This window comes from Rhopalosiphum maidis, chromosome 2 (assembly GCF_003676215.2).
Source record: "Rhopalosiphum maidis isolate BTI-1 chromosome 2, ASM367621v3, whole genome shotgun sequence".
Classification (NCBI taxonomy): Eukaryota; Metazoa; Arthropoda; class Insecta; order Hemiptera; family Aphididae; genus Rhopalosiphum; species Rhopalosiphum maidis.
The window spans coordinates 11,766,293-11,779,122 of NC_040878.1; the positions used below are offsets into that span (position 1 = coordinate 11,766,293).

Below are 12,830 nucleotides of genomic sequence, written 5' to 3' on the forward strand. Positions count from 1 at the left end.
AATTTTTTTTTTTTTTTATTGACTACTTTTATATAATTTAAAATATTTTAGTAATTAATAAGAGATTAGTAAAAGACAAAATAGTTGAATAGATTTTATAAATAACAAAATGTAAAATAATAATGATTAATTAATTAATCTGTAACTAAAATTGTATTTTCTGTGTATACTTCATTACTGTTTAGATATCCCTTACACATAGAACTCGAGGAGTTCAATTAAGTTTATTTCAAATGTCAATGTACTTGTAATACATAATATATAAAAATGCTTTAAAGACTTAGATTTAGTTACAACATAATGACAAACTCAAATAAATATCATCAAATTATTAAATAATATTTAAATATGGATTTATTTACATTTATGAAAAGTTTATAATAAAATATACTTATTAAAAACAAATGGTCAACATCATGGTAATATTATGTTTTGGCACTACAAGGAGTGTCTATAAGTTCTGTTTTTTTTTCACTTTCGTTGTATGTTTTCATATACCTTTTCAATTCTGCAGTAGCTTTGTTGATCCTAAAACAAAGTATTATAATTTATAAATATTAAAACAACGGCTATACTTATATTTTTGCGATTTTCAATAAAATGTTTTTATATAAGTTGATTTGGGTGGTCTCTAATGATATTGATAATTGTGCATGAATTCGAGTATCACCAATTTGCTTATAAATATATTTTCATCAAAATCATAGAACCTTAACATGAATTGTTTAAAAATAGATTTACAAAAAAACTGACACTAGTTTTTTTTATTTATAACATATTTCTTTCCAAGTTCAATTTTATTATATAAAATATTTATTCATATACAATAAAACCATTTAAATAGATCACAATATAATTCAGTCAATAAAATAAAATAATTCATATAATATATTATTTTTACAATTCCTATTATTTTATATTTAAAAGTTTTTTGCTGGAAGAATTTTGCTGCTACAGTTGCCAAAACCAATTTTGTATCCGTTTCCTTGACAAAATCCAGATATTGTTACTTCGTCACCATCCTCAAAAAATTTCAACTTTCTTTCCCCTAGATCTACAAATATTTTTCCTCCGATATTTCTCTCTATCAGACAAGCTTGCTGTTCCTTTTCAGGACCACTAATTGTTCCAGATGACAGTATATCACCCGGTTGTAAATTGCAGCCATTAATGGTATGATGAGCAATTTGTTGTAATGGAGTCCAATACATATACTTATAGTTGGTATTACAGATGGAATAAGTTTTCTGTGATTTTGGATCACAAACACTTGCATTTAAATTGATGTCAAAATTGTACTTAATATTGTCGTGCAGTAAATACTCTAATGGAGCTGGATCTTGTTTAAAGTTGTTCGTTTTGAATTCTTCTAGGGCTTCCATTGTCACTATCCAAGGTGAAATAGTCGTAATAAAATTTTTAGAAAGGAACGGTCCAAGAAAAAATGATTCCCATAACTGCGTGTCTCTGGCACTCCAATCATTCAACAGAACCATACCAAATATATGATCTGAAGCTCTGCTGGTCGATATCGGTTCTCCCAAAGAATTCAATGTACCACCAACAAAAAATGCCACTTCTAGTTCATAATCTAACATTTCTGTAGGACCGAATGTCACTTTTCCGTCTTTTAAATACTGTCCATTTGGTCGAACAATAGGTGTACCAGATATCCTAATTGATGATCCTCGACTATGGTATGCGACTGGCATGTTTTTCCAATTATCTGCTATAGGTTTATCAGGTGTCATGATAGAACCACAATTGTAAGCATGATAATAAGATGAAAAAAAATCAGTAAAATCACCTATTGAAGTAGGCAAATGCATTTCAACTTCATTTTGATCCCAAAATACACCGTTTTTCAAATTCTCAGAGTTTTCAATACGTAGATAAGATTGAATCAATTTACGAGCTTGAGACCATGTTTTCTTATCCGAAGACATTAAGCTTTGAAGCGACGACTGTTGAAATATTTCAGATAAAGGATGATCAAAAACATTTTTGGAATATTTTAAATCCAAAATTTTATCACCAATAGCAACTCCTATTCGATGTGTTGGATCATCAACAGTTGAGAATACACCATATGGAAGATTTTCTATTGGAAAATGTGATTCACTAGAGTACGATATATAACTTTTCATAGGCATGGTAATACAATTTTGTAATATTAGAAATTATTATTAAAATTATAACACTTCAAACACTGTCAACTGAATACTAGTTAGTGATAACTGACTGTTTTATAGATAAATTATGAAGTTTCTTATCATAATGTAACCTAAGAAGGTTAATTAAAAAAAAAAAATTGAACCTCCAGGTCAATGTTTACAACCAATGTTATCAAAATTTTTTTTTAAATACAACTGAAAAAAGTTACAATTATTTTTTTTTTTTTTTTTGAGATTACATTGATATTCAATTTAAAGATTCATATTTTGAAATGTTTAATTTCAAAATAATATCAGAATTAATTTTATAAATGTATGTAACCTCTATTGAAGGTTAAATAAATAAATTTAATTAATTAGAAGTATATTGTATTAAATTTATTGAAATAATTCAATTTATCATAACTAGTGGTGCTCCCTATCCAATGAGCAATGTACTTTGATTTTTTTAGTGCATTTTATTAAAAAATGTTTTCATATTTGTGTAATCCAATTTATTCTTGTATATGATAATTAATTAATAAATTAAAAATTAGAATATTGATACTAAAATTATTTTAGATTCTGAACAGAGAACTATTTGTTTGTGTGTGTATACATAATAAATATAAAATATAGGTATATATTGTTTAACCAATTTGGTGCATAATTGTTGAATTAGCGTGTAATATGGCATTTGTGTAAATTTTATGTGTTTAAAATATTTGTTATTTTCCAAATAAAAAATGTCTATTTTTCCCCCTGATTAGATTATTTATATTTTTATTACAGAGATGTTTTATTTTTCCTAACTATATCCTTCTTTAATACCTAATATTTGTCTTGGCACCATTTAATGTGTTTTTTATTACTTACAAAAGTATATCCTTGCCAAATTCTTCTAAGAATTCAACTTTGCGTTGAGCAAAAATAACTTGTTGTTCAATATCAATGGACTTCATGACTAAAATGCTATCAATCAGTTTGACTACAGCAGAAATATTTATAGGATTGTCACTCATTTTGATTTCAATTAATTGTAACAGCAGACGACTACTTTTTTGAACATTCTATAACATAAAGAATACATTTTTATAAACAAAATAATATTCAATAACTAATATACTAACATTTATTTTCTCTACTTCAGCCAATAAAATTTCAGAAGCTCGATCACTGTTGTGTAACATCTGAAAAGATAAATTTTAAATTAATATTTTATATAATTTTTTATAAGGTTTTTATAAAATTCTTACTTTCCACACAAATCGAGCATATTTAACGGTCAACAGAATAGAAGTTAATGAAGAGTTTGCTATACTAATGTAATGTTCATATAACTCGCATACTCTATCATTACAATTTCTTCGTCTTTCCAAATTAATCCTTCTTTGTATTATTAACTTTTTATTTGGGGTTTTACTGTCTAACATGTCTAAAATTTGAGCAGCTTTATCATATTGTCCTAAAACAATAAAAATTGTTAAAATATATATATAAGAAATATTAAGTAAGTTAATTACCATTATTTTCTAAATGTAGAGCCCATGTTAAGTTAATACCAGGTTTATTCTTATGATGAACAGTGCATGCTCTAATATATATGTCCTCTATACGGTCTTTAACTTCCTGGTCATCAGATTCAAGACTTTCCAAATAACTAACATACTATAAGGAAAATCATTAGTTATATTTTTAAATGGAAATTAATCTTTTGAAAAATTATTACCTTAGTCCAAAATTCTTCATATAAAGCACAAGCAATTAAACATCTTTCAAATAACACCACAATACGTTTGTATGTACCATGGCCAATTTCAAATTCTAAATATTCTTTCCAGTTTCTAATTTGAGATCTTTCTAAAGGTTTCACATGAAAATATGGCCGTTTAATCTGAAATATAAAGAAAAATTAAACTAGTGTTCTTAAACTTAATATGTTAAGTAAAATAAGTGTAGAACTGACCATTTCTTCGTAGGGTAATCGTAATGCAACCATTTCTGCTGTGTGCTTATGTATTGCAATGCGCGATGATATCATTTTTTCTTTCATTAAATTTTCTTCTTTGGTTCGCTAAAAAAAATATGAAATCATTTAATAAAATTACTCAAAAACTGAACTATTTTTTTTAGATTACTTGTTCTATAGGATCAGCCATGTCATCAGAGTCAGAACCAGAATCAATTTTTCTACCATGTGCTTTTTTAGCATCAGCTTCCTTAATCTCGGCTAATACTTCTTTTCTTAACTCCAAAAATTTAACAGCTTCCAATATTTTGTTTTTAGGATACTTTTTTACATAGTCTTTGAAACTAAAAAATAAATAAAATAAAAAATATGTTTATATATTTCAAATATTGTATTATTACTACCATTCAAAATTATTTAAAAATCCATGAGTGGGAGTCGCAATTAGACGTTCATAAATTTCTGTAACTCTTGAATACTGTTTACATTCCAATTCAAACTTGATATAATGATCCCATAAACGATCCGATCTTAAACGATTAATTTCTTTCATTATTACAAACATCCGTTTTGAAAGTTTTAATTTAAAATATATACTTACCGGAATTCAATTCCACAAGCTTCCACTGCCCTTTCAAATTGTTCCCTTATCATGTCTTCATCATCTGGATATGCTGATTTCATATAACCCATATAATGAATCCATAAGTCAACACTCAATGGTATAGCTTTTAAACCACGATCAAATACCTGTGCACAATTTAAAACAAACAAATTATTTAAGCTGAATATAATATTAACAATTTTGAGTTCACTTAAATATTATATAATCATGCCTTTAACAAAAGGATTTAAAATCTGTGTTTATCTAATACATATACAAATAACCTTATGACTAGTTTTATAAATCACCGCTTACCCAAAATATATCCAAAACAGCTCTTGGCGTGTGTCGAAATTCCGGATTATGTTTTCTTATCATTAAATTAAATTTAACAAATATTTAACTTAATTTATAAAAATATAAATAAATAAAAACTATAATAATTATACCTAATAATAACAACAATAATCACAATGATTGATCTTAATTACTTAATTACTTAATTGTAATATAAAACACATAAACTTAATACATAATTATTTGTATTACACCTAATAATTATTTAAAACCACGGCATATCATTTAATTAACAATACAGTATACAAATTAATGATATTAAAGATTCAATTAAAAATATTTTTCACACTTTTTAGTGAAATTCGTGCTTTTTTGGGCCACGGTGGAGCGTGCAGTGTTTTGTGCTTTATCCAGCAGCAACCTGATGAAAAATATCTAGACCAAAATCATGTTAAATAGTTATAAAGAAATCTTTGAAGAATTTTACTAAGAGGGAAATATATTTTGGGCAAAGGATAAAATCAATCACAACACCTGAAAATTTGAGATGTTTTAAGTTTTATACAAAAACATTAACAATAACAATAAAAAAAAAAATAAAAAAAAACAGTACAAAAAAAACAAATATAATTTTAGTATTTTATTAGCAAAATTATGAATACTAAAATTAAGTTATAGAACTGTTGTTAGCTTGGTTTGAATGACATGTATAATGTATGTATGAATAATGTTGATGTTTTTGAAAATAAAACTTCATTGATAATTAATTTGAATATTAAAGATGTAGAAACTTCAGCCAACTTCATAATTGTATCTTCGTCTTTGTAGCAGAAAACATATTTAATCAGAATTTATAATTTATTAACTTGTACTATTATTAGTTTACAAATTTAAATTTAAATACATTTGTTATTTAACTGAATAGCTGTTACAATACTCAATAATTATATCAAAAATATATATTTATATGGTAAAAAAATGTATTGTTTTAAAAAGTAATTACTATATAATTAAAAGATTTAAATTTTAATAAAATAATTATTAACTACCATTTATGATCATAAAAATAAATGCTTGAACATCTTGAATGAACATTTTTTCTTTGTGGTGTTTAAAATAAATAAACAAAAAAACAATTTTTACATTAAAAAAAATGTCTATACATTGACTTATATAATAATTACTATTAACAATCATACTTAAATTATTATTATAATCCTTAATCTTATATAGTTTATACATTTAAAAAATATATACATGTAATTATACAAATATAAAATAACTAATACTTTAAATTAATTTAAAAATCAATATGATCTTAGATCTTCTTCTTAGTTGTACTTTTTTTTTATCTTATTGGTATTATCAATCACACACAACACAAATGTGTAAAAAAAAGTGAATAATACAAAATTATTCAAAATAATATTGTTGTATAACTGGCAGTAATTATACTGATGAGAACAATATTTTAAATTTAAATCAATAATTTAAATTTAATTATGTATCCCACACTACTCCCAAACAGTATTTAACATTCTATAACCATTTCAGTTTTTTTTTTTTTTGGATTTTGTTTAAGAATTATACATGGAATTATCTGTTATCCATTCAATTGATAAAAAAAAAAAAAATGTTTAACTCACTTTTTCACAGTTTTCTTTAGTTCCATTTTTTCTTTCGTAGTCTGCATATTTTCTCCAATAACCATAACAATATGGATATAAATCTAAAAAGGCATCATAAGCTTCACGTGCTGCTTCAATATTTTTCTGAAAACAATAAAAATAAATAATAAATATTAAATAAGTAACTTAAATTAATTTTATAGATAAACTTTATAATTATACCGCTCCATCGACATATTGTAATAAGTAGGTCCAACCAATAAAGTCAGATGGATCATCACGCACAGTTTGCCAAAACTTATCAAGTTCTCTAAGTTTTTTGGATTCCTTTTCTTTATCACTCTAATAAAATTAATTATTATTTAAGTTTACAAATCATACAAAAATGTAAAATAATAATCTAACTAAATAATGAACGTACAATTTTCGATCTTTTCTTCAAAGAACTATCCTTACTTGACCTATCTTTGCTTGGTGTTCTTGAACGTTTTTTGTCAACTCTTTTTGAATCTTCTTTTCTTGATCGATCTTTAGACTTAGAATCTAGAAAATAAAATGTTAAGTAGAATATTTACTATCTGTAGTTGTGTACAATAGGTAAATGTAAAATAATGACTTAGATTTACATTACTTTGGTTTTAGTGAGGAAGATGATTCATTGATAGAACCCTTAATCTATCACTTATGTTAAACATAATTTTTAGACCTCAACAGATATTAGGTTAAATCAAAAAAATTATAATTTATAATTTAAATGTTACTAGTCAACTACAAAATAATTTAAATAATTCACTTAATATTTAAATATGATTATTAAATTGACTAGCAAATTGATATTGGAGACTTAAGAGCCAAACATATTAACTCTCAAGTATGTTTGGGTATCTAGTCTCCACATTATAATACTATACATATCGGTCAATACCAAAAATGTGCTGCTAAGTCAATTATTAATTTATATTAATCAATATCAATAGAGCTGTAATAATATATTTAGTTAAAAGTTTAATACAATAATTAAAAAATGTATTGATTCTATATTTATTTATTTATTTATTTATAATAATTAAAAGGACAGTCCTTATATCATAGACAAATACTGAAAGATGAGCTTTCTCCAAAGTCTATAGGATAATATCTACAATATTGAATATAATATATATAATATTTTTCATGGCACACTCGAAAAAAAAAACAAAATAGTTTTTGGCAATAATGTTCAAAAGGTTTGCCACCCCTGCTCTATTAGTAACCAATTAAATTTAAATCAGGGATATAGGATATAGCCTAATATATCTATACATAATTATATATTATATAAAGAAAAATTTAATAAATAAAAAAATAATAATAATAATAATAGGTTTATGTATAATAAACATACAATAAAATTGGTATTAATAAATAAATACCTATACAATAACCACGATAAAGTCATAAATTCATAATACAAAATAATTTCTCATAATATGCTTTTAAAATATTAATAATAGTTAATTACTATCTCATCAATTTATAAATGTTTAATTATTTAAGACTAATAATCTATAAATTTGAGGATAGCGGCAGCAAATCGAAGTTACTTTACCTATGAAAAAATGTTCAAATCAAGACTTTTATCAAAAGAATCTAAGGTAAAACTTTATACAACTTATCTACGTCCAGTAATCATATATGAATGTGAGCCATGGTCAACAACAAAGGGTGACAAAGGAAAACTGTTGAGGTTTGAAAGAATATATGGCCCTATACGAAACCCGGATAATGGGAAATATGAGCGCAGGAAAAACAGAGACATAGATAGGCTTTTTAACAAACCGAACATTCAAAGTTTTCTAATATCCAAAAGATTAGAATGGGCTGGACATGTTTGGAGGATGAAGCAGAATCTGATCAATAAAGTTTTAACTAATAATCCATCTGAGAAGAGACCGCATCAGCGGTAGATGGACCGTATAAAAAATGATCTAAAAAGAACGGATCAAACGGTAATAGTAATGGAGGAGGCCGATAACAGGGACCATTGGAGAATCTTGGTAGAAACTGCTAAACGTCTTCAAGGCATGTAAAGCAAGAAAAAAAAAGTTAACTATCAAACAAAATAGATGCTACTGGCAAGATCAATTTTCAAAATTTTTTATAATTTTAATGAAGATTGCAGAAAAACAAGAAAATAGACAATATATATATAATGTAGTAACACATGAAGCTCCTACAAATCATTGTTATCTATACTTTAAAGTGGCGGCTCGTATATATGTGCACAAGTGCACATGCACTAACCACCAAAACTTAAGAAAAATTGAAAACAAAAATCATAATAATGCAACTAAGTACATGTAATGTTCTTAAGATTATGTTTCAAAATATAAAAATATAAATATAAATATTCAGAACATGAAAATAACATAATATTTAGATCAGGTTATTTTGAAGAAGGCCGAACGACCAGATGGTTTTCCGCGTCAGAACGGTATTGGTATGTATACTCTATAGTAGTAGTCCAATAGTAGTATAGTACACACAATCGCTGTGTACATTTGTGAAGTGTAAAAATTAAAACAAGCCAAAATATATAAACCATGTTATAATGGAATTGATATGCACATAATAAATTAAATTGTTTTCAGCATATTATTTTTAACGTCGCTGTCGCATGTCAGCATTATAATTTATTTTTACTCTCACTCATTTATTATATTCTGATTATCTGGTGATAATGTTTGTAAAATAAAAGGTAAATAACTAAAATTTGTAAACAATTATTTAATACAAGCTATAGCTATAATATATATTATAAAATTAGATATTTTTTTTTTTGGATGTGCACTACTTCATTAAAAACCTACGAGCCGCCACTGATACTTTACCAAGAATTTAAATTAACAACAAACACATATGTTAGGTATAAAAATTACCTGATTTTTTGTCATATTTTTTCTTGTTGCTTTCTTTTTCTTTTGAATCTTTTTTTATTTTTCTTGTATCTTTTTCATATTTATCTTTATCATTAGCAATTGTTGCTTCAACTTCTATTTTATTATCATCCTATACAAATATTAATTGTAATTATATTTTAAATAAAATAAAATTTAATAAATAATAAACATACTTCATCACTATCACCAGCTACTTCGTCACAAACAATCATTTCAGATAATTCCAGTTCTTCTTTACCATCTTCAGAATTATTTTGACTGTCTTTAGACTCAAGATGATTGTCATCTTCATCACTTTTTTTCTCTTCATTTTCATTTTTCATTGCTACTGAATTATCTTCTAATTCATTTCTATTTTTAAACTAAAACATTTAATATAATAGTTTAATTTACTTGCATATTTCTTATTATACACACATCTAAAAAACCCAAAACTTCAACTAATACTTCATTGTAACTTTTTTAAATTAATAGAATTCTGAAGTACTTATAGTTAATTGTTAATTAAAAATATTATAATCTACCTTATAAAATAGGCTAAGATAATTTTATTTTTTGGATAAAGTAAATAGATAACAAATTAAAATATACACCATTAAATTAGGGATTAGATTATAAGAAAAATAGGACTGCACTAGTTAAATATTGTCGCCCATAAAAAATATTTTGTGTATATATATATATATATATTTATTTATTTTTAAATACAAAACGAGTATATATAACTCAATGTATTTTATAACAAGTTAGTAAGTTACCTCATTTCCATTTTTAAGATCAGCTATTCCATTTGACTCTTTTGTTTTGTTTTCATTTCCATTTGATTTGATTTTTTCCATTTTAATCTAGTTATTACACACAACATAGAATAAAATAGGTAATTTAATAAAACTAATATACATTTATACACAGTTTTATTTAATATTGTACATATTTATGTTTAAAACGTAACACCAAATATCTATAAATAACAAATAGGTAATTTTTTTAATTAACAAAAAATTACTATTTTAAATTAAAATAACTAAATAATTTTACTGAGTCTCTATGTAAGTAGAATGTAGTTTTAAAAATGGAATAGATTATCTATATCTTTTAATATTGCCATATTATATGAATAAATAGCTTTTAAATCAAATAATTTAACATAGATATTATCTGAGCTATAGGTAAGAATTTTTTTTATGTTAATATCTAAATAACTATTTTTTTTTATATTGTAGACAGTAGACATGACTCATTTATATTTTCAAGCAATATGGGTTTAAAATTTTAAATTGGTTAAACTTTGGATTTATTGAATTACTTTTTATTTATTTACTTAATTCAATCTAAAGTAAATATATGCATATCTAAAGATATATGTTTTAAAATAAAAATGCAACATTACAATAATCCTGTATTTGATTAAAGATAAGGATTACTTTGCTTATTTTTTAAATAAATATAACTAAATCGTACATAAAATATTATTCATATGTTTATCCTGAGGAAAAAGCACAAGTAGGATTTTAAAACAATACAGTGGTATAGCAAAGCAATTCACCTCTTTATTACTGTCTATCACATAAATGAATAACAAAATAAACAAATGTAAGTATCAAGTTACCTCTTATATTTATATTCATCAATTTAAAGTAACTAAGAAGACCAAAAATATCATGGAATAGTTCTATGGATAGTAAATTTAATATAACAGAAATAAGTAATAAAAAAAAGGTGTTACTTTTCAAATGATTAAATTAAAAAAAAATACATTAACATAAACGATAACTTAAAAATGTATAATATATTCACCCCAATGGTTTCTTAATATACTAAAAAATAATCTATTTTTGTAATATGTATAATTTTTATCTTCTAAAAAAATATGATACATTTTTCAGATACAAAATACAAAAATAAATTTGGTTTAATTAAAATTATATAATAATTTAGTATTAAGGTACATTGTTAAATTATATTAAAAGCATAAAACCTAATGTTTTCAATAATTCAAGCTATGGTAAAACCAGTGGCTATAGTCCTCGAATAATTTAATTTTATAAAAAGGTGTAACAGCTGAAATATAATAGAAAATATTAGCCCTTATGATAAAAATAAATTTTTTATTAATTGTTTAAACATAAAAAATATATGTAGTAGGTAGATGTTAATTACAAACCTTCAATTCTTTTTCTTCAGCATCCACGGAAGAAATTAGTTTTTCCAATTCATCATAAACTGTATCAGATTTCCTTGTATGATTAGTGTTTTCTGAGTCGGATGACATAATCTTTAAATTTAAATTTGTCTTCAATACCCTTAAATAATTTTAAACTATTGTAAATTCTTATATTTACAGCTTACTATTTCGGGGTATATTAATACTTTCTTCAAATTATCGTGAGTTGTTAGGGTGAATGATAATCAATAATTATTGTATTTGTACTCTAGACCCTTATATTACAAAATTTAAGATACTAATACTGAAAACTGTTACATGATATATTTTATTACAAATCACGATGTTTCTTAAAAATTCGCATTGTAAATTAATTCTTCATTTGGTCAAAAAATAATAAAATGTAAAATTACATCTGTAGACACTATGCATTAAGTGCCAGTAAAATTTTCTTATAAGTACAGTTGAAAACTACAGGCTAGTGTCTACAAAATTATAAACTATATACATTAAAAGAATATTATACTGCAATATTATTAACAGTTTAAAATTAAAACTTAAAAGTTAAAACCTAAAACTTTAAAGGCAAAAATTTAATGGCAAATTGGCAAATGTTTTAAGCATAAATATTACATTGATAAGCACTAAGCAGTATAAAATTGATAATAATTAATAATCGCCATTTTGAGAGTATACAACACAATATTTTCTCCAAGAAATACATTTTTTCCATGACTTGAACATCTTTCAACTTGTATATTAAAATAAATATTAATTATGTTAACGATTTATGGAGCCGATGGAGGACATAAATATATAATATTAATTTAAATAATTATTGTTTTATATAAAAAAATGTTATTAAAAAAAAAAAAAACACCGTTTTTATTGTTATTTAAGTTATTTTCCCCAAATTGAGTGACGGAAATGACAAAATATCTATTTTTATCACTGTTAACAATATAATACTGTAATATTTACATAATATGGGACATGATATTTTGCTTCTATTACTTCTAATTATATAGTGGTGTATATTATTGTGTTTATATAGTTGGAATATTGGTGTAGTGGTG

The 12,830-nt window shown here is 24.3% G+C and overlaps 2 protein-coding genes across 3 annotated transcripts; both read right to left on the minus strand.

The window, feature by feature from the left end:
- Positions 1-336: 336 nt before the first annotated feature.
- LOC113551643 (pre-mRNA-processing factor 39-like) lies at positions 337-12,344 on the minus strand. 2 transcript variants are annotated; one of them, XM_026954002.1, is made up of 18 exons: positions 11,940-12,344; positions 11,755-11,865; positions 10,349-10,435; positions 9,764-9,952; positions 9,570-9,699; positions 7,073-7,194; positions 6,874-6,993; positions 6,670-6,795; positions 4,724-4,872; positions 4,527-4,652; positions 4,292-4,466; positions 4,120-4,227; positions 3,883-4,047; positions 3,677-3,821; positions 3,410-3,618; positions 3,284-3,343; positions 3,030-3,223; positions 337-528 (listed from the first exon to the last, which is right to left on the minus strand). In XM_026954002.1, exons 2-18 carry the CDS (start codon positions 11,860-11,862, stop codon positions 426-428), a joined length of 2,316 nt encoding a protein of 771 aa, XP_026809803.1. In that variant the 5' UTR covers positions 11,863-11,865; positions 11,940-12,344; the 3' UTR covers positions 337-425. The 2 variants fall into 2 exon arrangements, with proteins under 2 accessions (XP_026809803.1, XP_026809805.1); XM_026954004.1 differs by having other exon boundaries at positions 11,933-12,344.
- On the minus strand, positions 838-2,294 carry LOC113551644 (fumarylacetoacetase). Its single transcript, XM_026954005.1, has one exon. It carries the CDS (start codon positions 2,151-2,153, stop codon positions 921-923), a length of 1,233 nt encoding a protein of 410 aa, XP_026809806.1. The 5' UTR covers positions 2,154-2,294; the 3' UTR covers positions 838-920.
- Positions 12,345-12,830: the final 486 nt, after the last annotated feature.

Coding starts and splice junctions, on each gene's coding strand:
- LOC113551643 (XM_026954002.1), bottom strand. CDS start 11,862: ATGTCATCCGACTCAGAAAACACTAATCATACAAGGAAATCTGATACA. Junction 6,796..6,873: donor TACAATATGTCGATGGAGCG/GTATAATTATAA, acceptor TATTGTTTTCAG/AAAAATATTGAAGCAGCACG. Junction 4,228..4,291: donor TGGCTGATCCTATAGAACAA/GTAATCTAAAAA, acceptor TATTTTTTTTAG/CGAACCAAAGAAGAAAATTT.
- LOC113551644 (XM_026954005.1), bottom strand. CDS start 2,153: ATGCCTATGAAAAGTTATATATCGTACTCTAGTGAATCACATTTTCCA.